The sequence below is a fragment of the Monodon monoceros genome, unplaced genomic scaffold (assembly GCF_005190385.1).
Source record: "Monodon monoceros isolate NGI ecotype Baffin Bay Population unplaced genomic scaffold, NGI_Narwhal_1 Super_Scaffold_5, whole genome shotgun sequence".
Taxonomy (NCBI): Eukaryota; Metazoa; Chordata; class Mammalia; order Artiodactyla; family Monodontidae; genus Monodon; species Monodon monoceros.
Window position 1 is genome coordinate 90938752 of NW_021703782.1, and position 27561 is coordinate 90966312.

At 39.2% G+C, this 27561-nt stretch overlaps 1 protein-coding gene and 1 pseudogene across 2 annotated transcripts in view; both read right to left on the reverse strand.

Moving 5' to 3' along the window:
- LPAR1 (lysophosphatidic acid receptor 1) overlaps window positions 1-27561 on the reverse strand; it is a 156269-nt gene that overhangs the window by 62614 nt on the left and 66094 nt on the right. For both annotated transcript variants that reach the window (XM_029203183.1, XM_029203184.1), the window contains one exon: window positions 21847-22006. In XM_029203183.1, coding sequence (XP_029059016.1) covers window positions 21847-21891 — 45 coding nt within the window. In that variant the 5' untranslated portion in view covers window positions 21892-22006. The remainder of the gene's footprint in view (window positions 1-21846; window positions 22007-27561) is intronic.
- Window positions 12805-13137, reverse strand: LOC114884291 (annotated as a pseudogene).

Below are 27561 nucleotides of genomic sequence, written 5' to 3' on the forward strand. Positions count from 1 at the left end.
GGAGAGAGGGAGAGAGGGAGAGAGGGAGAGAGGGAGAGAGGGAGAGAAGGATAGAGGGAGGGAGAAAGAAAGAAAGAAATCCCCATATAACTTCATGTTTGGCTTCCAGCTCTGATGATTTTTCCCCTTCATAGCCAATTGCTCTCCAGTGTCTCACTGGACACACACAAATTTCTCAATTACCTATGGTACAGCTTCTCCCCCTTCCCCTCCATCAAATCCACTCTAGTCAATTCTTGAGTTTCACATAACTTCCCCAAATCACACCAATCTGGTGGCTGTTCCAATGGAAATTTTTCAGTTCTCACCTTACTAACCCCTCAAAGCATCAGATACATGACTGGGAGCCTCTTTTTTAGAAAATTCTCTTTCTTTAGCTATCATGACATCATACTATCCTGGCTCTTGATCTCTCTCTCTCCCTGGTTGGTCCTTCTCAGTCATTTCTGAGGTTCCCCATCCCCTGTGCAACATTACTGTTTCTACCCTATATTCTCATTCAACACACTTTCATTGAGTTTTCTAATATGTCTTCCAAGATTTCAATTATCTTATGTATCTCAAATACTCCCATATCTACATATTTGACCCTTATTTCTTCCCTTAACTCTAAGCAAATACCAAACTGCCCACTGTTACCTCTGACAACCTCGTAACTACTTCTGTCTCTGTGTTCAAAACCAAGCTCAAACTTATAACCTTCCCCAACTTGTTCCTCGGACGGTCACTATTTCAGAGGCTAGAGAACCACTATCTTTCTAGTGGCCTGAATGCTAAACGTGGGAATTCCTTTTCCCCTCATCTTCATCATTTAACCAATAACCATACCCTGTAACTTCTCCTTCCTAAGTATCTGTTCAACCTGTTTACTATTCCATCCTCGTGGCCACCAGCATTACTACTACACTGGCTTCCTAGGTGTTCTTTCTACCTAGCACCAATCTCTTCTCTAGTGATCTTTCTAAAAGACAAAGTTGCCCAAACTGCTCCTCTACTAAAAACGCTTCAATGGCTAACAAGTGCACTTAAGCTAAAAATCCATACTCTTCAACCACCTTATCAGGCCTCCTTATCAGGCCTCTCCAGCCTCAACTCAAGCTATTAACGACTTTAAACTCTCTGCTTCAGCTCTATTCAATGTACTGTGCTCTCTCTCACCTCTGGTTCTCAGCATTGCTGAGAACAGAGGTTTTCTGCATCAACACCCAGAGGGTTTGTAAAACACAGCCTGATGACCACATCTGTCTGATTTAGCAGATCTGAGGTGGGGCCCCACATGACGCTGATGCTCCTGGGCTAAGGACCACACTTTGAACACCACTGGCCTAGAACAATCTTCCCCCCATTTTCACCTTATACTCATTCTTCATGTACCAGTTGAAATATTATTATTTCCAGTCATTCTCCCCAGATCTTCCCACGTCTGGGCAAGGTGCCTCCTACCACAGTTCCCTGCATTACTCCTATAACAACACTTACCACACTGTATAATAATTGCTTCACTATCTATTGACACCTCCCCACACTAGGCTGTAAGCATTATGACGGCAGAGATTCTAGCTTTCTTGTTCACTGTTGTATAGCATCCAACTATTAGATTAGATTCTAAATATATACTGATTGCTTTAATAAATTAAAGATAATTCAAAAAACGTTTACACTTCACAAGTTTTCTTTCTGCAAAGGATATTAAAAAATCATAAATATTATATAAATGAAAATTCTGTTCTTTCCTTTAGCTCCTGTAACCATTTACTTTCTCCAGACAAAGAAATTTCTTAATCAAACAGGAAGCATGTAGTATTTCACAGCATTCCAACTTCTAAACACCAACTGCCAACAAAGTCAAGCAGTGATATGAACAGCTTCTTTGCTTTTCCCACATAGAAAAACCATATAATTAAGAATGACAAAATAAAGTATAAATTGGCTTTTTAAGCCACAATATGCTAAGATGAATAAAACTGAAAAATTTTCTCTGAAGGTATCCAATGTTTACTCAGCAAATGGCATGTGACCTGGTTCTATTCCATCTCTTATCTCTCAAAAATTGAGTAGTGATACCATAAAAACCATATTTAATGACATAACTTACATGATTTTTTGAACCTCTCAGTTTTACCATCTGTTAAATGAGGAAATTGGACTAAATTATACATAAGGTCTATTTCAGATTTAAAATTCTACTAAGAATATTGTGGGTTAGAACTCTATATTTAATCAAATTGCCAACTAAATATTAAAGCAGTAGAAAATATACCAGGAATTAAAAATAGTAAGGGTAGAATATACCTGAGAAAAACTTCAGGAATTTCAGCTAGATTTAGTACAACAGGACTGAATTGAAAGAAGAATTAAAACTTTTCTCCTACCATCTGCAAAAAGCAGCAGATCTGGAGAATAAGTGAAGGATGCCCTGGCAGCACCTTCAAAGGTAGTCACAAGGGTAGTGTGAAAGTGCTTCTTTCCTTTTTCAGGACCTGATGGATTTAGGCAGAAACCCACATCAAGCTCTGAGAGAATGCAATTCAACTGTGCTTGGACTATAAGACATTCAGGTAGTCATGGTTATAATGATATGGCAAACAGAAAAAATTAGCCAACACAATGGGGAGAAAACAATCTCAGAGGAGGAGATGGCCATCCTAAAGAATAACAGAAAATACCTCCCCTTGAAGCAGATTTATTAAAAAAGAAAAAGGGGGGGGGAATGGAAAAGATTAAATACTAGGATATTTCTGATTTGATCCTCAAAATGCTTTGTTAGGGTACAAGCACTGAAAATACAGCCAGCCATTACGAAGACAAAAAAAAAAAATTTTTTTTTTTTCAGAGAAAAACTACATAGAGATTATATTAGCTTCCCATTGCTACTGTAACAGATTGCCACAAATTTAGTAGCTTAAAAAGACAAATTTATTATCTTACAGTTCTGGAGGTCAGAAGTCCGAAGTGGGGCTCACTGGGCTAAATCAAGGTGCTGGCAGGACTGTGTTCCTTTCCAGAGGCTCTAGAAGAGACATTTTTCTGTCTTTTCCCACTTGCAGAGACAGCCCACATTCTTCATCTCCTGGCCCCATTCCAGCTTCAAAGCCAGCAATGGCCAGCCAAGTCTTTCTCACACTGACATCATTCTAACACTGACCCTTCTTCCTCCATCTCCCACATTTAGGGACCCTTGTGATTACCTTCCCAGATAACCTAGGATAATCTCCCCATCACAAAATCCTGAACTTCATCACACCTGAAAAGCCCCTTTTACCATGTAAATTAGCCTATTCAGTGGTTCCAGGATTAAATATGCAATGGACATCATTAGAACTTCATCACTGAGCCCACCAAAGAGATGAAAAACTATTTTCCAATTAAAAACAATAATTCAGGCAATGAAATGATGTATAAAAATTCCATAAAACTGGGCTTCCCTGGTGGCGCAGTGGTTGAGAGTCCGCCTGCCAATGTAGGGGACACGGGTTCGTGCACCGGTCTGGGAAGATCCCACATGCCACGGAGTGGCTGGGCCCGTGAGCCATGGCCGCTGAGCCTGTGCGTCCGGAGCCTGTGCTCCGCAACGGGAGAGGCCACAACAGTGAGAGGCCTGTGTACCGCCAAAAAAAAAAAAAAATTCCAGAAAACTGAAATGGCAAATAGAAAACAAACTTAGGAAGTTTACTCAGTGCTCAGAGAAGATGGTCAGAGATAAGAATAAAAGGAAAGAAGGCACGTATAGGAAAAACATTCCAAACATAACTAGCTTTCCAAGTAAGCCTAGGACAAAGCTTAAGTAACACAGCTTGAAGCATAAGAAAAGTTATTGCTTAAGGAGAAAGACCTCAGATTACTGGTTTAAGCTTACATAAATTACAAAAGAGTCGATTAAAATCACTAAAATTGGGCTTCCCTGGTGGCGCAGTGGTTGAGAGTCTGCCTGCCAATGCAGGGGACACAGGTTCGAGCCCTGGTCTGGGAAGATCCCACATGCCGCAGAGCAACTAGGCCCGTGAGCCACAACTACTGAGCCTGCACGTCTGGAGCTTGTGCTCCGCAACAGGAGAGGCCGCGACAGTGAGAGGCCTGCGCACCGCGATGAAGAGTGGCCCCCGCTCGCCACAACTAGAGAAAGCCCACGCACAGAAACGAAGACCCAACACAGCCAAAAATAAATAAATAAATAAATTTTTTTAAAAAATCACTAAAATTCAGATATAGCTAGGTTAGATTTTGGAATCTCAAGGTTAACATTCGAAATTCTAAAAATATAAAAAAATAAACAAAAAGCAAACAAATCAAATATTGAGAGAAAGAGAGAAAATATGGTATTGCTAAGCTTCTACTGTAGAATTCCAAAAGATAGAACACAACCAATCAAAATCTCCATTATTTCGATTATACTTCAATTTGGAAAAAAATCTCCATTATATGGAGAAAATGTTTGATATCCATAAATTCCACAGCCAACTATACTGATGTTCTCATAGGAGATAATAAAGAACAGTCCCAGAGATGTGGGAGCTCCAAAAGATCATCATCTACATTTCCTTCCTAAAGAAAATACAAATGCAAGTAAGCCATGAAAAAAGTAAAAATAAAAACCACAATCGAATAGAAAGACTGGCAGTAAGCATCAAAAATACACAAAACAAAATTGAGTCTAAGTAATTGCTCTCCAAATGGTTATAAAACAAATATCAAAAATAACTCTTGAGGGTGTACTTATTATAAAGACAATAAATTAATAATAATCTGGAACTAAAATCACTGTATCAATAAGAACTTAAAAATAGGGGAAGAGAAGTATGGAAATATCTGTTCATTTTCTCTTATTACTCAGGTACGAATCAAAACATACTATTTAAGTTGTAACAATAATTTTCAAAAATAAGTTTAAATATAATCGATTCAAAAGCCACCAAATTGAGTAGTTAATATACTAAAAGATGATTACTTTTCATATTACTGGAGAAAATAGAGTAAAAAAACGATGTATAGAATGACAATTCTGTGAAATTTATATAGGTAAGACTATAAATGATTTTCTTTTCTTCTTTAGAAAAGTAGTATCTGTTGCAATAGATTTAGGGGGAAGCAAGAATATAATCAGACAAAACTCAAATACTTTTTTAAAGTTCATTATTCCAAAATCCCGATGACTATAATGAGAAATTTCTCTGTAGTAAGTTACAGAATTCCGCCCTGCCCAAGAAACAAAGATGTAAACAAAATAGAATGATTCCAAAAATAAACTGTCCTCAAAGCTAAAAAGAGAAGTCCATACTCACGCCCTTTGCACATCCACCAATTACATCTCAGGATGATGGGGTGGAGGGAGGAGGCCTCGTTCGCTGCTCTACAGAACAGATGTTCCAAATCTCAAAAATTTACCTCACCCATCATGTGATCTCAAAAGTCATAACAACTCTGCCAAGCCTGAACTCTAAAGAGACACAGAGGGTGTTCATCTTCGCTATGCACTTCATTTCTTCATTGGCACATTCACAAACATTTCTGGAATGCCAGGTATGGGGCATGGCACTACACTACGCTATGCCTTCCAGGGGTACCAACATGAAACACCTGGGCGCCTGGTGTGGGGTCACTCACAGTCCATTCAGTGTGGTATTTAATCTCCTGAAAGACAGCTACATCTTCATTAGCCAAGCGGAGAAGGGAGCACTTAGCACAAGCTCACGAACTGGTAACTAAACCTTTATGATTTAGTAAGCATTTAGATAAGAATGTAAATATGTACTCTACTGACATCCCAAAGGGAGATTTTAATTTATACTGAATAAAGGACCAGTAATAAGATCTAAATCAAGTCTATTTGGTTTCCCACTTCTGTTAAAGTACAACAATGGAGTGGGTGAGGACTTCTTCCTGATTCTGGTGCTCACCAGCTTCAGTAGGTCTCATAACTGCTCTGAGTGTCAATTTCTCATTTGTAAAATAAGATATCTCTAAGGGCTCTTCAATTCTAGTTCTTAAATCTAAAATAATCAGACCTTCCACACATTTCCTCCCTCTTCCCCCCCCACCAAAAAAAGACTGAAAAGAGATGGCACAGAATTTAATTAAATGCAATTAAGTCTCTATTAACAAGAAAAATAGTTCTCACACTTTTTAGAGTCTCAAATTAGAAACAATAAAAAGAAAAAAAGGAATGATCTACCACTATAATCAGAAAATAGGACACAAAACAATGCTGATGCAAACTAAAAATGTTCTAAAGTTAGAACGTGAGCCTCACAGTAGCTGAAGAATGAGCAACTACTAGATTTTTTTAAACTTTATCTGAAAAAGTACATAAAATGCTACTTCTTATACAGTAACAATGTACGTGAATATGATGTACACACATGTAAAAAAGAAAACTATGGAAAACAAGTGTAAATCAATAAAAATACTTTGTATCTGTTATGGCCCCTTGTAACAGGCTGAGTGAGTGACATCATATTACTTGAATTTCCAGAGAGAATTTTGAGTCTGGGCCCAAGAGGAAGAAATGGAAAACAAACAAACAAACAAGCCTAAAAACACTAAGACATGCTGGAGAAAAAATATAGTGTTTTAGATACACTGCTGAGCTAAAAGGGAACAGCAAACTGAGGTGATAGGCTGCCCTGGTAGCACACTGTCAGGATCATGGAGACAGGGCATTAAATATAACTGGGAAAAAGAAAATGAGCCCTTGGCCTTGACTGAGGAAGTGACTTAGAACTGAGACCCAGTAGTTAAGCTAGGAGTCTTGAAGATCTCCCTATCAGTAAAAGAGTGGAACAGAAAAAATAATCTACCCAGGTGCACTGGGGAAAACAAGGAAGTTTGTCTTAGCTTAGGCTCCAGGTTGGGAAATAAATAAATCACAAGACTCCCTTCAGAAATCAAAACCCCTCCCTTCCCCATCAAGATGGGATTTGAAGTTAGACCTTCTGCCAAGTCTGAGAATGAAGTTAGACCTTTGCCAAATCTGAGGACCCAAAGGAGGAGAAATTAACACAAACCACAGTCCTTAGCCTGTGATATCTCCGCCCCCCCTCCCATCCACGTGCTGGTACTAGCAAGCATCAAACCTCTCCAGAGGGCCAGACCTCAATACAGCCACACAGGATTCTCTCGAATCAGCCCCACTGATGATGAATTCATCATCCCAAAGACTACAAACACACAGGAAGGATACCATGTGTGAGAATCAGCAGAACAGTACGCGGTAGGATAGGACCCAAGAATATCAGACTAAAGAGATGGCTGAACCGACTGAGGTTTTGCATTCTCCCTTCTCCACTTCAACTGGTTCCAGTTACATTTCCATTTCTACTCTTTCATGCTTATCTTTAATATTTTAACATGCATACTTGGCTTGAAGTCTAAAGGTAATCCTCTTCCCTCGATGAGCTTTCACTCCAACACCTCTGGCTCCCATGTTACTGTAGTTCAGCATTTTACTTCCATTTGTTTTGAAACCTACCTAAAATTACCTCATACTACTGTTTTGATTTTCCATTCTCAGTTTATTTGGTTATATTTGTATGAAGCCAGCACACCCATGGTACAAGAACAAAAAGGAGATTAAGAGTGAAATAAATTACTGGCCAGTATTATTTAAGAACATAAATGAAGAGTTCCTAAATAAAATATAGTTTCTATATCTGTAGATCTACATCTAGATCTATATAGGGAAAGAGAGAGAGGTGTGACTAAATAGAGTTTATTCCAGAATGCAAAGATGATTTAACATTTAAAAATCTGGTAACAGAATTCATCACACGAACAAATTCAAGGAAAGAAGAAAGGCCAATGATCATCTCACTAGAAATGGAAACACGCGTTTGGTAAATTTAAATAGCCTTTCATGATAATTTGGCAATCTAGGGTTAGAAGGAAACTTCCTTAACTTGGTAAAAGGTTTATGTATGGCAATTGTCATATTTGATGGAAATATTCCCTTTTAAGGCAGAAACAAAACAAAGGTGATTCAATCACCAGTTGCTTTTAGCATGTATTGGTGATTATAGCCAAAACAATAAGAAAAAAAAAAAAAGGAAAGAATTGGAAAAGAAAAACTTACTCTTTTTCACAAATGATTAATCAGTTACATATAAAATGCAAGATAATATATAAACAAACTGTACTAACAGAGTTTAGTAAATTTGCTGGATTAACTATCAAGCCACATGAATCAACTGTGTTCCTACAGAAACACCAGAAAAAAAATTTTTAATTATTATTTCAAGGACAACCCATTTACAATAACAAAAGGTCTAATGTATCTAGGAATAAGTCTAAATATTCAAAAGCTTACAGCAAAACCTAAATAATTGAAGAGATAATATTTCATGGGAAGAAAAAGGTGTTAAGATGTCAATTTTCCCAAAATTAATATATAAATTCAATGCAATAAAATGAAAATCCCAAAAGGGTTTTTCACGAAGTTTGACAGGCTCCCTAAACACTGCTACAGAAGTACAGAAGAACCAGAGTATCCAAGATAACTTGGAAAACAAAGAACTAGATGCCCTATGGAAAAGAATATGTTATTTTAAAGTGATAAAATAAGACATGATATTGGCACAGAAAAACATGAACAGCCAATGGAATAAAGAACCAGAAACACACATTTCCATGGTAACTCGATATAAGAGACATGGCTTTACCCACCAATGGGGAAAACAGTGTAACTGTTCATCTATATGAAAAAATAAAACAAATTGACTGTCTATGTCATATCATACCCAGAAATCAATTTCAGGTGATACAAAGACACATGTAAAAAGCAAATAAAGAATATATTTATAATTTGTGAATAGGGGGATTTTTCTAAACAAGATCAAAACATTGACAAAATTCAAGACTTCCGTGCAGCAAAACACTTCCTAATCAGTGAAAAGAAAAGCTGAAGAATAGTAAAAAGTCTGGCAATGCACATAAAAAAGGCTTAGTTTACAAATCAAAATAGAAAAGCCAAACAATCCAATAGCAAAATAGGCAAAGATGGGGACAGGCAATTCATAGAAGAGGAAAACTAAATGGCCAGTCGTCACATGAAAAGATAATTACCCTTCCGGGGAATCAGAGAAAGTTAAATACAAACTGCTGTCAGACCCAATTAATCATTCCATCAGGTGGGCAAAATTTAACAAGTCTGAAAATATCAAGAGTTGGCGAAGACTGTCATACAGTTATGGTGGGAATAAAATTTCAGTGCAACTGCTTTGCAAAACAGTTTGGCAAAAACCACTTAAATTGGACATGTTCATACACGTGATTGAGAGATTCTAACGCCAGAAAAACTCACACATGTGCATAAGGAGACGTATACAAGAATTTTCATTGCCACTCTTTTATAATATCAAAATATTAGAAGCAACGTAAATATCTGTCAACTGGAGAATGATAAATTGCAAAATAACCAGAAGGGTATGCTATAAAGCAGTCAAAATGAACAAAGTTGAGCTTTACGTATGCTAATGACTAAAGCAATTTGCAAAGTATACATGCAGTGCACCATTCTTAGAAATGTACAAAACTTACATAAATACACTACATATTGTTTAAACATTTTCTCCACATATGTATATATCCACAAACACATGCGGGGAGATGATAAATAACAATATTTATGGTCTGAGTAATGACGGAGGTTAATAGAATTGGGAAGGAGTACAAGGGGCTCAACTTTATAATGGTTCTTTGTTTTATTTATTAAAGCCTAAGATATTTTCTTATTGAGGTATAATTGAGATATAGCACTAGTTTCGGGTGTACAACATAATGATTCGATATTTGTATATATTGTGAGATGATCACCATAATAAGCCTCGTTAACAAGCATCACCATATACATGGTTACAAAATTTTTCCCGTGATGAGAACTTTTAAGATCTACTCTCAGCAACTTTCAATAATGCAATATAAGTATTATTAACTATAGTCACCATGCAGTACATTCCATCCCCAGGACTTTTTTATTTTACAGCTGGAGGTCTGTACCTTTTGACCATCTTCACCCAAAAGATTTTGAAGCAATTACATCAAAATGTTAACATTTTAAAAGCTGGGTAATAGACATCCTATTGTATTATAACACTCTCTACACTTTTCTGTATGCTTGACATATTTTTTTAACACCTTTATTGGAGTATAATTGCTTTACAATGGTGTGTTAGTTTCTGCTGTATAACAAAGTGAATCAGCTATACATATATCCCGACATATTTTTAAAATAACAAACAAACACCTTATTCAGTCGGAGTCAAAGCAAATGGGTTCTGTTGTCAATAAAGCAGGGAGGAGAAGGAAGGAGAGGGGAAGGAAAGTAGTGAGCACTATTGCTAGGCTCCACCAGGCCCAAAGAATGATTAATGGATAAAAACTGAAATACATGATCATGCTTCACTTAACATTCCTATTTCCTGGGAGACAGCAAAGGGTCTGGGAGATAACATTACAGATTTCTAGTAGCTTAGAGCTTAGACCCCAGAATTGGTGAGATCTGGGTTCAAATTCCAGTTGTTTTGTTTACTAATATGACTTCAATAAATTATTTAACACTCTCCTCTTAGAAGTTAGTTTCCTCATCTATAAAATAGAGAGAAACACACCACGTTTTAAGGACTGAGTTTCTGTAACATCCATTTCTCCTGAAACTTTTAAATCAAGTAACCCAGGAGGTTTAAACCTTCATAAACCAAACACCACCTCTAAAATGCAGCCTTCTTGAACTCACAGATCAAAACAAGATAATTAAATAATTCATCCGATGAAGAAAATTATTTTCGTGGCCCTTTTTATTTCCATAGGCTAAGAACAGAGTATCTTTCTTTATTATCTTGTTTCAAATCCATTTTTTTTTTTACAATAGTACGTGTGGATTGGTGTCTAGGCTCTATTTCTTCCAATAGTTTATCCATCCCTATACAAATACCACACTGACTTATTTATTATAATGTTATAATAAATTCTGATATCTGGAAGATCACTTTTTCCCACCTCGGTCATCTTCTTCAAGATGATATTGGCTAGTTTTGACCTTTTGTAGTTTGACATGAATGTTAGAGCCAGCTCGTGAGGTTTCAAGACAATTTTTTGGAATTTTTACTGTGACTGCATTCGATCTCCAGACGCATTTAAAGAGAACTGACATGAAATCAATGAATTTCACAATCCATTGACATGGTATCTCTCTGTTTAAGTCTTCTTTAATGTCTATTAATAAGGTTTTATAAATAATCTCAGAGTCCTTATACCAAATTTATTATTAGAGTTATTCTTAAATACTTGATACTTTTAAGGCATTTGTATACAGGATTTTGGGGTAGTTTTCTCATTTAACAGTTTTTTAAGTTGAGATATAACTGACATAGATCATTGTATTAGTTTTAGGTGTTCAATTTTTTATTATTTATTTTATTTTTACTCATGGTAAAAAGTATTTAATAAATGCCACATCGGTACAGAAAAACACACAGCCTATATATAGCTCATCCTTTAAAACCAGAACAGCCAAGTGAAAAGTCAGCAGAGATTCTTATTTTTACTTGAAAAATAAAAATAAAAACAAAATAACAACTAAGGTACACATTGGGAATTGAACTACTACAGTTTTTCTTTCTAGAGATGTGACATCCATGTTTTCTTGTCAGTCATGTTCTATCGAACATTGTACTAACCCCAAGCAGACAGATGACCAGTAAAGCTGTTTGCTACCTCCTACTGAGCTAGACCAGTGGAACACTATCTTGGTAGGATTATTTTGACAGTAAGAAGTAAGTGCAGAGCCCCTACCCCAACAGAAAACCTAAGGAGCTGTTTTACACAGAAAGGGTTTTAAGCAAACCTACACAAACACTAACACGCTCTAAGAAAGGAAACCTTTCAGACTACTTCCAGCATACATTCATTGGTGCCCAGTAAAATAGGAACACCAACGTAGCAAGCATGTTTGCTTTCATAGCACTAACAGCTAAAAAGCACACAGCATATAATATTTTGATCTTGAAGTGGGTAATCATGGAAGTTCCAAGATTATATCCACTAGGTTAGCCTGAGTATTCATCTATAAAAATATTTTTTAAAAAACACGTAAACGAGAGTTATAGAAACAATGGGACTACATCAGGACCAGCAGAAGACAGTGATACAAGGACTGTACATGTAAGACTAGGAATTGATTTTCACATGCACCTTTTAGGTAAAGGGAATCTAAGTTGATTCCTACAGCCAAGACTAAATGTGATAGGATTTTCAGAAATCTTGAGATGGGCAGCTAGCTTGAGTTAACCCCTAGATAAATACTTCCAGTCAAAAACCCCACTGAGGCTGCAGGACTGAAACTCTGACCCATATAAAAAGCTGTGAGTGCACAAAAAGCCTGATGGGACATGCAAGGCCTGCTGGGCCAAGAGAGTTGATGATAGGGTTCTTCCAACATGGGCACACCAACATGTATGCTGGGGAAGTGCCCCCCAGGTGGAATGCTGGTCTTGGGCTTGATGCAGGAGCCAGACTCAGAAGCTCCTGCGAGAGGCATCTACTCAGGGAGGAGTACGAGGGTTACCGAAGACAAGAACGTGTCCAGGAAGTCAGGTAATTTTCTTCTGACCCATCAATACTTAACATTAGTGAAGAGTTGTAGAACAGAGTCAGTCTTTCCAAGACATATTCTTCTGACATCATTAGCCAAAGCCTCTCCCAGTCTTTTGGCCTGGTGATGTCTAGAAAGATCCCATTACCTGCAGGTGGGACCTAGCGTCGCAGACTGTTCTGGGAAGTTGGCATAGAAGATGATTTGCACAATGAAGTCACCACTCAACCGCTGCTTAAGTCCAGTCCCCAGCCTTCTCTTTCTGCTCGGTAGTCCAGAAAGCTTTCTTTAAAAGCTAGAAAATCTGTAAACGTGAGAAGCACGTCGAAAATGTCACCGGCCACTTCATCTTTATGGTGCTGTAAAGCTGTAGTGAAAGCCCCCATGTTAAATCCAGGAATCCACTCCAACAGCTGTTCTTCTATATACTTTTCTACCAAAGAAACATATTCGTTAAAAGTAGGTGTGTAGGTGAGCTTACTCTCTTCTGCGTCTTCAAACTCCTGGTAGTACTTGTCCATGCAATTCCTCTGTAATAGCTGGAACTCACCATCCATGATAATGTCCTCTTAATATCCAACCACAGCATCAAATTCTGCATCAGAGGCGAAGAGACGGGCAGCCGGAAGCTCTCTTCCTCTAGGGCGTCCATTGCCGCCGCCGCCGCATCCACCGCCCGCGGGGGAGCGGGCCGCTGGCCTTCTACCACGCCCGCGGCCCCGGGCGCATCCTCCGCTCTGCTCCGCAGAGCCCCAACCGGCATCAGGAAGGCCTCGCCGCCGAGGCCGCGGGCGGCTCGCGGCCCAGCCGGGTAGCGCCTGCGCACGACGCCCCGGCCTCAGGCTCCGCGGCTGCGGCCACGGGCCGGCCGGGCCTCTAAGCCCTGCCAGGCCTCACTAAACTCGCCGCTGCCGCCACGGGGTCCAGGCGTCCGTTACCGCGCCCCGCCTCTCAATTTTTAAAAAATAGGATTGTATACCTATTCTTTAAGTTCTTGTTGTATTCTACTACCCATACTTACTGTATTCTCTTATTCTTACAAACAGCTTCTCGATGCTTTTTCTGTGACTAGCTTAGAGGAAAGCAGTAAGATGTGCAACTGAAAAGAGGCAGTTTTTAATATTTTAAATACTTAACGCAATTTTTTAATATGTTTGAGAAAAAAATCATGCAGAAAAGTTCTCATAAGAATAAATGTATATTCCGGATACATCATTTGAGTTAAACATCTTGGAACAACAGGACTACAACCTCTCAGATTCCCTGTCATTCGCCACCTTGTTCTTTCTACCTTTTTTCTCTGCTGATATAGAGTTGAATTCCCAGCTGCAGGCTGTGTTGCTCTGCTTTTCCAAGCTGGTCTTGAATGAGACAGTGAGCTGACCAGCAGCTGAGTGTCTCCATCTGACTTGTCACATCTATGCCTGACCATAACCTCTGAGTCCTGAGTTCCCACTGTGCATCCATATACAAACCAGCATGTCAGAGGTAAGCCCAGAGCACAGACCATAGGGCTGGGCTTCTTCTGGGCCCTTTGTTTTTGCCAGGTTTTTGCCAGGTGACTTCAGTAACTTGATCAACCACAGTTAAGGTAATGCTAAACAGAGTTCTAGAATATGCAAAGCCCTTGGAGTTGGGGCCCAAACCTGAATCCAGATGAATGACTTTTTCTCCCAGGCTTGAACTAAGGCTTCGAACCTCCCTATGCTGGCTGGTGGAAGTTCATCTCAGTGCAAATACTTTTAAATGGGGCAGCTATCTTGTTCACCAACAACCATACCCTGTCCCTCTTCCTACAGGACAGGTGCTCTTGCTACCAAAGGTTGTCTGAATCTTTGAAAGTTGCTTAATACCTAACCTTGCCTTTCAGGAATTCATCCCTTTCAGAAACATTTTATCGGATGCTAAGGAGCAGATAACAACCCACTATCACTTCTCTCCCAGCCTGAGCCTGCCCAGGATAATCATTTACGAAATGGAATAAGTCTAACTTACAGGCAGTTCTTTAAGGGATGCTATGTGATTACCAAATGGTAGTAGCATCACTCAGTATCACCACTTGGTAGTATCATCCAAGGTGGAATTTTTAAATGACAGTCTTATTACAGCAAGGTACAGTTCTCAAAAGACAAAACTCCCCTGCACCCTCTGATTACCATCTCCTCAGCTGGTAAAAACAGCAGGGCATTTTCCCACCTGAGCATTTATTCATGGAATAGCTGCAACTAAAGTTCAAAGCAAAACAACTGGAGAAGCTAGGAGTGTAAAAAGGAAAATAGGCCAAGAGCCCCATCATGGGCAGTAAGAGGGAAGAAGCCACATCACTCTGAAGGATAAAGAATTGGCTCCATTAATCATTAAAGACTAAACCAATTAGAAAGAAAAAGAAACAAACATGAAAGGTCTCATTTGTGGTTTGCCCTAGGTATCCCAGTAAAATTTTGTCTTATGAATAGAAGACTCCAAATGTGCCCTTGGATTCTGAAATAAGATATCCTCTCAAACTTTATCTGTGTTTATAAACACAAAAGGGGGCAGAGATGAATTCAAATTCCAATATGAGAACAAATTTAACTTCTAATAGAAACATGGTTCAAGGTGGAGTAAGTCAGAAATCTCAGTGTTTATCTCCACACGCATTTATTCCTGGCAATACACTGGAGTCTTCCTTAGAGTGTTTATCCAACTTGGCTTTCCTCTGATGGATCCTCTGGCATACTACACATAAGCGCGTCATACACACAGACCATATGTAGAGGTAACCACTCACTCCCTGCAAAGAACTATGGGGAATAATTATGGGGAAAGAGGAAGGAACTAACATATGTCAGGGATCTATTAAGAGGCTAATACTGTACAAAGCACCTAGCAGATATTTTGCCATTTAAATCTGTGAGCACAGTGTATATTATTTGAATTCTAGAGATTAAAAAAAAAATTAGCTGAAGAGAGATCTATATTGAAAGGGATTTAAACCTATATTTGAACCAAAATTCACCTGGATCTAAGCCCACGCATTCTCTTTTCTCTGGGTAGGTGAAGCCAGACCACACTATGTCTTCATTATGTGGCACTGGAAACATACGTCATACTACAAGTAATTGCTCACACTTTAGTCCAAAAGAAACTTACTACCAAGAGAGCCATGATCCCTTACTTTAGGGACTGATAATTTAACAACTGCAACAATTCCATTTTTAAACCTTAAAAAGTCATTGAATAGTTTCAGGCAGAAGAGTAAACTGATCTAATCAGTGTTTTTAAAAGATAACACTTTATATACCAACTGCAAAAACACTTTTGAGAAAAGCAATTGGGAAATTCTGAATATGGACGAGTAGAAAATGATATTAAAATGTTGTTTATCATTTGCTATGTGTAAGAATGGGACTGTGGTTATATAAGTGAATTCTTTCTTAGAGATGCATATTGATGTATGAGGACTGAGATAAAATAACAGGATGCCAAGGATTTGCTTTAAAATATTTCATCCCCCCAAAATGGGAGAAGGTGAAGCAAGTCTGGCCAAATGTTAATAACTGTTGAATCTCAGTGATGGCTATATTGGGATTCATTATATTGTTCTTTTGATTTCTGTGAATGTTTGAAAACTGCCTAATACAAAGTTCCAAAAAAAAAAAAAAAAAAAAAACAGAAGTCTTTCAATCTCAAAAAAACACAACCCACTGAACAAGGAATTCAATTGCTTCAATCCAAATGTATCCACTCTCTAATATCAGAAATAAAACCTCTAAAAACCTATTAGTAATGATGTTCAAAAACACCTGTCTTCCAGCAGACACCAAGTAGAGACCTACTTGTTAGTTATATCAGAGAACTGGGTAAGAACTAGGGGAACAAATCTGTTGATGAAGATGAAGACATTAAGCATCTATCCAAATTCACATCTTTAATGAAAGCTACGGGACATCACTTGAAGGGATCAAAATATCTTCGTTTCCTTGGCTTGAAACCAAGACAGCCACTTAGCAAATAAGAAAGAATGAAATACCTTGTAAAATACTGATGGCAAAGATTCCTTCCTTACTGGAATCACAGGTGTGAGATCCGAACGCCTTTGAAGTTCTTAAACACCTCTTCTGATCTCTAATACCGGTCGGTTTGAGAGAGCCCAAACCACCCATTCATGGATTGAACTATTGACCCCTCCATTCAAAAAGAAAATAAAACTTTTAATCCATACTCCACCCACAGTAACTGGATGAACCACCGTTAAAGTCCTGCTAAACAGCATTCTAGAAACAGAAAATGGTCATTGGTTACCTATTCTACCTCCATCCCCTACATTCTCCCATCCCTGCAGGGTAAGAGCGCATTCGTTTAACCAAAGGATGAGCATGTTCCTGTCTGTACACATCTCCAGAGCTTCCTTTGGGTGCTCTTTATCTTGACTAGGAGAACAACAAAGCAGCTACAAACAGTCTTCCTGCTGCTGCTAGCCCAGTTTCGCCTCAGTATGCATCTAGCTTCAGAACAAGGTGCTGTCTCTCTCAGCATGAGCAAACAAAAATCCATCTTACAGTCTAGGCAGGAGTCAAGCAGGGAATACAAACTTGTCCCACTTCAAAGCACCAGGCATATCTTTCACTGACTAAACAGCAATTCCAGCAAGAGTGACAATGAACCTTTCTTCCCTATTATTGTTGGAAACAATCACCAGCTATTTTGTTCATATTAATTAGTTTATATCTAGTAATAGGCAGCCTTGATTAGAAAAATGCTCTTTGTTACCAAATGAATAGAGTACCAAACAAAACCAAAAGCTTTTTTTAAAAATTGTTGTTTTTGTCTTAGGAAAGGATTGTCAGGCCTTTCACACTTGAATGTGGGTTTATCTTTGCACAGGTCCCTGAATTCACTCTAAAAGAATGCAAGTTGATGTGCCAGACAATACCGGGTGAAGCTGATTGAGTGAACAGCTTATTACGCCTTGCCTAAGGAGATGCTGTATTTAAATTACTTTTACCTTGTCTGAACCTGGGGAAAACTTGATAATAGGAGAGACTACAATGAATACAGGCTTGGGGGCAAGGGCAAATCAGCCTCGGATTAAAATCTGACTGCACAAATTACATGTGAAGAGTTGACATATAATCAAGATGCTCATCATGGGCGAGAGGATCCTGGGAACCAAGTGACCCAATGAGCTGCATCTCTCCGGAAGGGTAAGCTGCCTCTCTCTGTGACCTAACGCCCCAGCTTACAGCCGACTCCTTCCGAGAGGGCTTGAGTTCCCCCAACTATCAGAAGCTACTACTGCTCCCAACACATGGTGAGAATCATGGGACTCACTTCTCTGGTTGAGATTCTTTAATTAATTGCTTCAACACAGTTGTTAATAGTCAAGGTCTGAACCCAGCTCTAAGACACACGAGCTACACAGGCTTGTTTGAGGTTAATGTTAAATACCTTCATTTGGCTTCTGAGACCCTGCAAAACCTTCTCCAACTTTGTAACCTAAAACATCTACCTTTTCTACAACCTTAAGTATGCCGATAAGTATTTAACAATGGGTGCTCAGGAATGAGGGCCTGTGTTTGCCAATTTCTGTGGTGTAAATACTCCACCCTGGCTGATTTCAGGCTATAAGCATGAAGTCAACTGGCTCACGAAATTCCTTTTAAAGTTGAACAATCAGATCTTGTAAAGGGGCAGAGCTGGCTCTAGACATCACTGCTCACAACCTCATACCCCAGTCTACGGCAACCACCCCTGAACTCACATGCAAATGCTGTGAGCTCTCACCTTGGGACGCCTGACATTCACACGGGCTGTCTCCTCTCCCTTACCAGAATAACTCATCCTCATTCACAAGCTCCCAGCCTGGCAGTCTTCCTTCGAGAAGCCCCTCCCCTGATTCTACACGTCTTTTCTGGTGTTCCACTTTATCCACAGAGCACCCATTCTTCCTGTATCATAGCATTTGTGACACAGCATTCTAATTTTTTGTTTCCCTATCTGTGTATTTCCCACTACATTTATAAACTCTGACAGGGCAAAAGCCTTCTTTATCTTATTTATTCTTGCATCCCTAGGCCTGCCACAGTGCTTGCTGAACAATACTGAGATGTATTGAGCAATATGTCAGATACTGTTCTAAGCTCTACACACATGATCTCATTTCAACCCTAAAACCACCCTATGAAGTTGGCTTTTTCATGATGATGCTCATTTTGCAGATGAGGAAACCAAGGCACTGAGAGAGTGGATACCTTTTCTCCTCTCCCCCAACAGGCTCAGTTACGAAATACTGGAGCCAGGATTTGAACCTAGGCAATGTGACTGAAGAGCCTTGTGTATACTTCTAGACCAGTGTTTCTTAACTTTTTTTTTCTATTGGTGACGCTCAAGGAGGAAATTTTAATTAAATTCAAACTCTCCCTAAGGAGAAATTAAGGAATAGGATTTCATCAGGCAAGGTTAAGCTCTGGAGGGATTTTTCATCTCCCAAGATCCAATTTTTGCCCTCTTGGGGACAATCTCTTTCCCGTTGGCAATGTGTGTTACAGACTTTTCACTATACACATTTACATTAATGTACCATATGTTTATCCCTAAAAACATATGGTTTTGTTTCACAGTTTTAATGATATCTTCCTGTAAGTATCATTCTGCATCTTGCTTTCTTTTCCCTCCACGAGATATCTTGAGGAGACAGAGCTGTGCTGAGATAGATATCCATCATTTAACTGCAGTATTAAAATCATATCAACGTGACCAACTTGATTAAGTCCTTCTACTATTGAATATTAGAAAGTTTTGTACTTCTTGGCCTTCAACGAATGCGTCAATGAATATCTTCCTGCACATCTCCTTGGACTCACATGTTTCTAACATAGGTACCAAGATGGGAACAGGGCATGTGCAAAGGTCTATAATTTTAACAGATGCTGTCAAATTACTTTCCAGAGTGACTGGACCAATTTACTTTCCCACAGAGACTTTACAAGAGTATATATTTCCCCAAGTGTTTATACTAAATATGACCTCTTTCTACCTAGGGCAGTGCTAAACGTTTTCATTAAATGAGTCATTTAAAAATATTTATATTACTCACCGGCTGATAGTAGCTTGTGTAAGAGGGAAGATGTGTAGATAAGATGATGCTGTTGGAAATGCTGACAAAAGAGAGCAGTGAGACTGGGATGCTGAAACGCCCTGTCCAGAAAACCTGTACTAGGGCCTAACTCACTCCACGAAAGGCTAAGAATAGTCATTGCAAGGGAACAGGTGCAGTGGCCTTTGAAATGGTGACCTCAGGTAACAGGCAGTAAATCTTTTTACCCATTTACCATGTCTCTCTTGGGCACCAAGAACACTACTGAGGGGAATGGAAACCAAACACCCAAAGTAAATGAGGTGTTGAAAAGACAATGATCCATTTACCAGAAAACAGAAATACACATGATGGTGATAACACTAAACATCCTGGAAAATGATACTACAAACTTTATAATGTTAAGGAACAGCAACGACTATCCATGTGATAAAATTCCAAGGTCTTTCAGAGAAGAAGAAAAGCATTTATAGTAAATAAAGTGGAAATGCTCCTTTCTTTCTCCCTCTCCTTCCTTTCCCTCCGTCCCCTTCTTTACACACACACACACACACACACACGCCTACCTGAAATATATACAACAAGGACCTACTGTATAGCACAGGGAACTCTACTCAATATTTTGTAATAACCTATAAGGGAAAAGAATCTGAAAAAATATATATATACACACAGACATGCTCTCTCTCTATATATGTATAACTGAACCACTTTGTTGTACACCTGAAGCTAACATAACACTGTAAATCAACTGTACTTAAAAAAAAAAACAAAAAAATTTTTAAAAAAACCAATAAAACCCCACCCAGCATAAAAATACATAGGTCTGTTTCTTCAGATCTTCATTTCCTTATGAAGGCTCCCATATCATATAAAACTTGTATTCAATTAAAAAAAAGAAATATATACAAAATTTAGCCTGCAAAATGATACAAAGAAAAAAAAGTATGGAACAATATTTTGTATCATAATGATTCAAATTCCAATCAATATGGCTTTTTCTCAAAGGTGTACTTTTTTCTTCAACCTTGACCTAGAAGTGATTCTCATGAATGCGATCAGAGGTCACAGTCCAAAAGGAAGAGACGAAGATAAAGGAAGAGCAAGTGGGAAACCACACTTTTTGAGTACTACATGCTCTGCATAGCTTCTCTCCTTTAATCCCCATAACCATGCTGTGAAAGATGATTACATGAGAAGAAATGGAAGCTGTGGGAGGTTAGCATGACTAAGGCACCTTATCCAGCAATTGAGATGTGAGCACAGGCCTAATGACTCCAAAGTCTGTTTCCCCACTATACCATGCTGCCTGCTGAAACTGAAAGAGTCCAGTTAATACTTGAATAGATCAGACTGTAAAACAGTGAGAACAATGTTCTTGCCATGTGACTGTTCTTCACTGGACAGAAAAAGTAACTCATATTACTGTGGTTCAGAAGTTTCTGGAATTGCATTTTCTTCTCAAAGTTACTAGAACAGGTCAAGACAAAATAATCATCATTATAGGAGGAGGACATCAAGACAACATTCAGAAAACTTGTTGTAAGATTAGATCTGTTCTGGACTTCCCTGGTGGCTCAGTGGTTAAGAATCCGCCTGCCAATGCAGGGGACATGGGTTCCATCCCTGGTCTGGGAAGATCCCACATGCTGTGGAGCAACTAAGCCCTGTGCACCACAACTCTAGAGCCCACGAGCCACAACTACTGAGCCCACGTGCCGCAACTACTGAGCCCGCGTGCTGCAACTACTGAAGCCCACACGTCTAGAGCATGTGCTCCGCAACAAGAGAAGTCACCGCAATGAGAAGCCCACGCACTGCAAGGAAGACTAGCCCCCACTCGCCGCAACTAGAGAACGCCCGCACACAGCAATGAAGACCCAACGCAGCCAAAAAAAAAAAAAAAAGATTAGATCTGTTCCAAAATAAACCCTAAAAAAGCCAACAGCAGGATTTACTACTGACTGTCTTGATTTGGAGTTTGATGCCTACGGTAACAGCCAGACACCCTAGGCACCAAAAACCATAAGCACCTCCCTCACAAAAATACTCTTCAAAAAAATCCCCACCAAATGACACTTCAAAGGAGACACATGATCTCCAAAGTCAAACACACTTTCTGAAATTCAGTTGAAATACTCAACAAAACTATGATTAGCCCAAACCTATGCAGGTTTGAATCACATACCTGGGGCTGTGAAATGACAGGGGTGGACGTAGAGGCAGCAGCCATGGCAGCTCTGGAGTTGTGGGCGGTGACCAGGCCCCAGCACTAAGGCACCCCACGCGGGAGTCAGATTCTCGTGGTTGCTGATCAGATCACGGTCATGCTAGGAGCAACTGTGTACCTGGAAAAGGATAGGAAAACCCACCGTCAGCCTCAGAGGACTAGCATATGCGAGTGAAGTACCTTTGGCCACGGGAAGTGAAAAATCCCCTATACCAAATGCCAACTACCAGCTTAATGAAAAGAGGAACCCGGGAGGGAGCATCTAACATCTCACGGGAGGACTTCTGTACCACTCAACCGAATCAGTTGATGTATTTTCATAAGTCTGAATCCAACTTGGTATGATAGCTAGATGTTTTGGGCAGGTGATTTCAAGTTGTGAAGATAGGGAGAGTGGGCAGAGGGAAGAGCCGTCCTGCCATTAAATAACAAAGGAATTGAGTGACTCACAATTAAGAGCTGACAGTTTATAGACAAAGGGCAAAAAGAATAATAGTATCAAGTGTCTTAGAGATACCCAGTTCAACCCTGCCCATTAGCAGATGAAAAACCCTGTGGGTTGGAGAAGAGAGATGACTGGAACCTTACTCTTCATTAATGGCAGAACCAGCCCTAGAGCAGCAAGCAAGTCCCAGTCCCAGATGAGACATAAGTGAATGTGTTCCATGTTTACATTTCTTTAGGGAACTTGTTACCACTTTCAGGATTAAAGAAAGGCAAGATGCCCCAAAGTTATAGACATGAGTCGGTCACAAGAAAAAGTAAAGTACTTGGGTTGGGGGAGGGGGAAGCTTTGTAAATCAGACTTCCACATGTATGAGGAAGAGTGCATTTCTCAGTTCCTCTCGATACCCTTAGAGAGAGGATGCTAGACCTATGTGATAATTTCCACACTGCAATTTAGTCCAGAAGGGGACATTTTTCCAGGTTAAGAATTTAAGAAAATACATTCATTTTAAGAAAATTTTTCATTTTTAGGTTGTTTTCATACCGTCTTACAATATTCTTTCTTTTATTCAAAAGATATTTATGGAGCATCTACAGTGAACTAAGGGCACAATGAATAGAACTGAGGCTGCCCCTGCCTGCAGGGAGCTTTGTCTGTAAATATACTTTCCGGTTTCAGCAGCGTGCAAGATAACACTGGAATACTTTCAAACTATGGGCAAATGATACTCTTCATAATAGTAAAAGTTATGAACCAGGATCACAAGATCCAAGTCTTGAGCAGTTAAGTAATGGCAGAGTTGGATATTTAACCCAAGTCTTTGCCAAATCCTCTGGCACTATTTTCTATTAGCTGGATTATGCTGAGCAAGTCACATAACCTCAGAAGAACTGTTTCCTAAGAAACAATCAAGGTTTGGCAGCAACTTACATTCTGATTTTTGAACCTTACATTCTGATTTTTATCCTGTCTCTGTGTATTATCCTTCATACTGTAGTTTTAATCACTTTAGGTGTTAGTTGTTTAGAACTGTGGCACCTTCCTATTTTCTTCCTCTACCTTTCTGTTAGAGTGACTTTTTTTTTTTTTTGCGGTACGTGGGCCTCTCACTGCTGTGGCCTCTCCCGTTGCGGAGCACAGGCTCCGGACGCACAGGCTCAGCGGCCATGGCTCACGGGCCCAGCCGCTCCGCGGCATGTGGGATCTTCCTGGACCGGGGCACGAACCCGTGTCCCCTGCATCGGCAGGCGGACTCTCAACCACTGTGCCACCAGGGAAGCCCTAGAGTGACTATTTTTATTAATAGATAAGAAGTAAAGCTGTCAAGCCACATTTTGGTCTAACATTCCACACAAAATTCCATAGCTGCCCTAAGACAACAGTGATGCTCTCCTCAGTCCCAGTTTTAGAGGGAAAAATACCTGCTGTTTATCACACTGTGATTTTAAGTAACAGCCCAGGAGAAAGGCACACATCCACAGAGTGTATTTCCTCTTTCATGAGGGGTGCCAGAGAGCCGAGCCTACCCTGGGAAAATTACAGGGCCCTATGGTGCACTCTTTCATACTGAACTTATTTCTGGTAACATTTTGTGCCACCCCTACTTTTGTATTTTTCCTTTTTCCTTCTCACATATTGACAATTCACATCTTCTTGCTCTATTATATGTGGAGTGGACAGATGAATATATAAATATGTTATATAATATATAAATATATAAACAATGATAACCAAAAAGCAAAACAAGCAGGCAAGTGAGATTCTATTCTAAAAGACTCACGCTCTGTGTGCTGGCCCAATATCACTTCTGCCGAGCTAAATCATTAAGCGATAAAACCATAAAATATTTTCAATGATCAGAGTACACAGAGTTGCCCAAAAGGTGAATGCTGGGCACCCAGCCTGCAGTCGGGAAAGGGATATCGAAATGGATGTGACAAATATGCCATATGGCATCACTGCTGACAGCAAAAGGAGGAGGGGCAGGAGACTGAGATTTAATGAACACCTACTAGATGCTGAGCACTGGGACAATCCTTTCACATACAGTTTAAGGCAGATATTGTTAACTCATTTCATAGATGAGAAACCCAATGCATTGTTCCCAGTCATGTGGTCAGGAAATGCTGGAGCAGAGACCTGAACCAGGACCCACCCCAGGGCCTTTCCATAGATGAACCCTCCAAGTGTACAAAAATTAACAGTGAGAAAGTGCTTGGAGTTTTTTAAAGCAAAAATTTCATAAAGTCCTTCAGGAAGCAGGATGCAAGTCAGACGTTCTGCAGAGTAACTATTTCCCCAAACCCTGAAACAGAGCACCCTGGGCTGCTCTCATCCATATAAAACTTTCATGATGTGCCCCTAGTTTTGATTTATGTGACACATGCCTGAGCTACATAGTAGATAGTACAGATTGTTAGTTTCATATTTTGAAGAAGAACATTAACTGTCTTCCCCTAAAGCATCTAAGACATATCGAGTTTTGATGCTTTTGTTAAACCTTTTTTTTTCAGACGAAGAGATCTTTATTTCTGAGATAACAGTGTATAACACTAGAAGATTCATCAAAGTGTATGTTGAACCTATTCTTATATTATAAGAGCCTTTTGTAAGACGGGATATGGTTACTTAACTCTTAAAATATAAGAGCTAAGCAATACTACCTCAAAGGGTATAAAATAGCTCTCTCAGGGAGCAATGTCTTAAAATTACATTTATGAAACCTATTTACTTCCCAGCCTATTTACAAAACTGTACAAATCATGGGGGAAGAGATGTGATGACAAAAAAGACAATATCCTAAATAATGATGTCATTCAGTCTCTGGCCAAGTAAGCTGGATTACTTTGACATCTTGTGTCCTGCTTTCCCAGAGCCCCAGACTGCTAACTACAGAATTGCATGGAATTTTTAAAGAAATTCATCCCTCTTTGAACTCTTCCAAGTATTTAGATACCTGACCTGCAATTCTTATAGCCTGCCCTCACCGTAACTCTCTACTTCATTTGCTTGAGCTCCAGGTACAGGAAACCATAACGCAGTGTGAGTCAGCTCCATTAACCGCAGGTGCCCTTGGCCATCACTATTGCCCATTCTCTTCTTCCCTAGTTGTCTCCATTTTCCATTCTAGGCATGCCTTCTAATGTATATCATTCTTGTCAAAACCGCAAAACTACATCTAATGCCACTCACTTGCAAAATATGAGTTTTGTCACCTGTTGACTTGCCCATTCATCCATTTTACAGTCTTTGGGTATGAATTACCTCAAAATCCCTCCCTATAGTTCGAAATGTATATATATATATATATATATATATATACACACACACATAAAATAGGTAACCAACAAGGGCCTACTGTACAGCACAGGGAACTCTACTCAATATTTTGTAATAACCCATAAGGGAAAGAATCTGAAAGAAATAGATATGCATGTATATATAACTGAATCACTTTGTTGTATACCTGAAACTAACACAACATTGTAAATCAACTATACTTCAATTTAAAAAAATAATATTTTAAAAAATGGATAGATAAATACCATTTACAAGTAAGAAAGCTACATAGGCTCATGGTTCTGTGCTAGATTAACGGAAAATAACCAACTGAATATAAGAAAAGGAAATAGCCTGAATCAACCCTAGAAGCCACAGATGGATCCCAGCTATTGCTTAAACTTCCAGAAATATACTGGAAAGAATCAATATGGAAGGTTGGAGAACATTTAAGGCTCAACATTCCCTTCATGTGAAACTGTAATTAGGTGGACAGAAAGTAAGTAAATGAGACCCCAACAGACTCACAATGATGCTCCCTGTTCAGAGGGATGACGGCTGGAGTGAACTAAGCCAGGGAGCGTTGGAGTACATTTAAAATACACTCAGCTCCTTAAAAGGGGTTCATGGCTCCAACTGAGCAAGTAATCTCTGGCTGTATTTACTTCTAATTTACATGTGGCCATAATGACTGGCCCAGAAAATATGTGGGAGAAAAGCACTACCAGCTGGCTTTCTGATATGGGCAGCCATGCCAAGTGACAATGATCTTGCTAATTGCTGAGTGCCACACCAAATACCTTAAAAAAAAGTCTCTGGTTCTGAGGCAAATGTTCCCTTTGATTACTTCTGGAGCCGATGCTGGCTCTTTTCCTAGGCCTCATAGGCAGATGAATTTCTAACCGGCAAATTTATCTACTATAAAGCTAACCTTTTTCCTTCATCTGGACTTGAGTCAAACAGTGACTCATTTCAGTCTCTAGAAAGAATGCAGGGTAATACCTGATACTGAATATGCACAGACTTCATTCTCTAAGGATAAGAGACAGAAAAATCCAAATCCACCAGGCAAATGAAAAATATTATGGGGCTCAAGAGAAGGAAGACTATAGAATCAGAGCAAATATTTACTTAAGAAATAGGTACACTACATAAAAGAGAACTTTAGAAAAACATGAGATAAGAAATGAGTCGGCATTAACAAAAATGTTATGAATTATGAACTTGAATGAAGGCAGTCGATCAAGTAGAAAACAATAAAAAAGCAGAAAATGGTATTACTGAAGCAGAAGATAAACCAGAGCTTTGGGTGGGGCCTACAGGACTAAAGATTTCAAAGCTTCCATTCTCAAAACAGAACAGATGAACACAAAGTACTAAAGGAGGAACACAGTCATCAATGCTGAAACCAGGAGTGGATACATTTACCCTCAAAATTTTAGAAAAGTGTTACACATAAATAGAGCCATTTAGATCAGGTAGGAAAAAAATTCAGACTTGAAATGTGTGTATCCTTCTTCAGAGAGCTCTCTACTCTATAGAGTTCAGCAGAAACCAAACAGAAGAAACTCTCAACCTCAAGCCTGGACGGACAAGATGACGTGATAGAGGAAGGTCAGAGCTATAGCCTGTCTTTCTCAGTAGTTATCTATTTCTATTTATCTATTTATTTATCTTAAGCATCTGAAGCCAGCCTTATATCTAAAGCCTGAGACTGGAAGATTCTTCTCTTGAATCTGAGATGAAAAGACCTTAACAACAGTAACATCAGGAAGAAGATACTGCACCCATTCAAACAACAAACAGGAGACTTAAAAACCAATCACTGGAAATGCAGGAGAAGGATTAGAATATAAAGTTAAGAAACTTGCCCAAAATGTACAGCCAAAAAACAAAGTGAAGGAAAATAGAACAGTAAGAATGAGAAAGCTAGAGGACTAATCCAG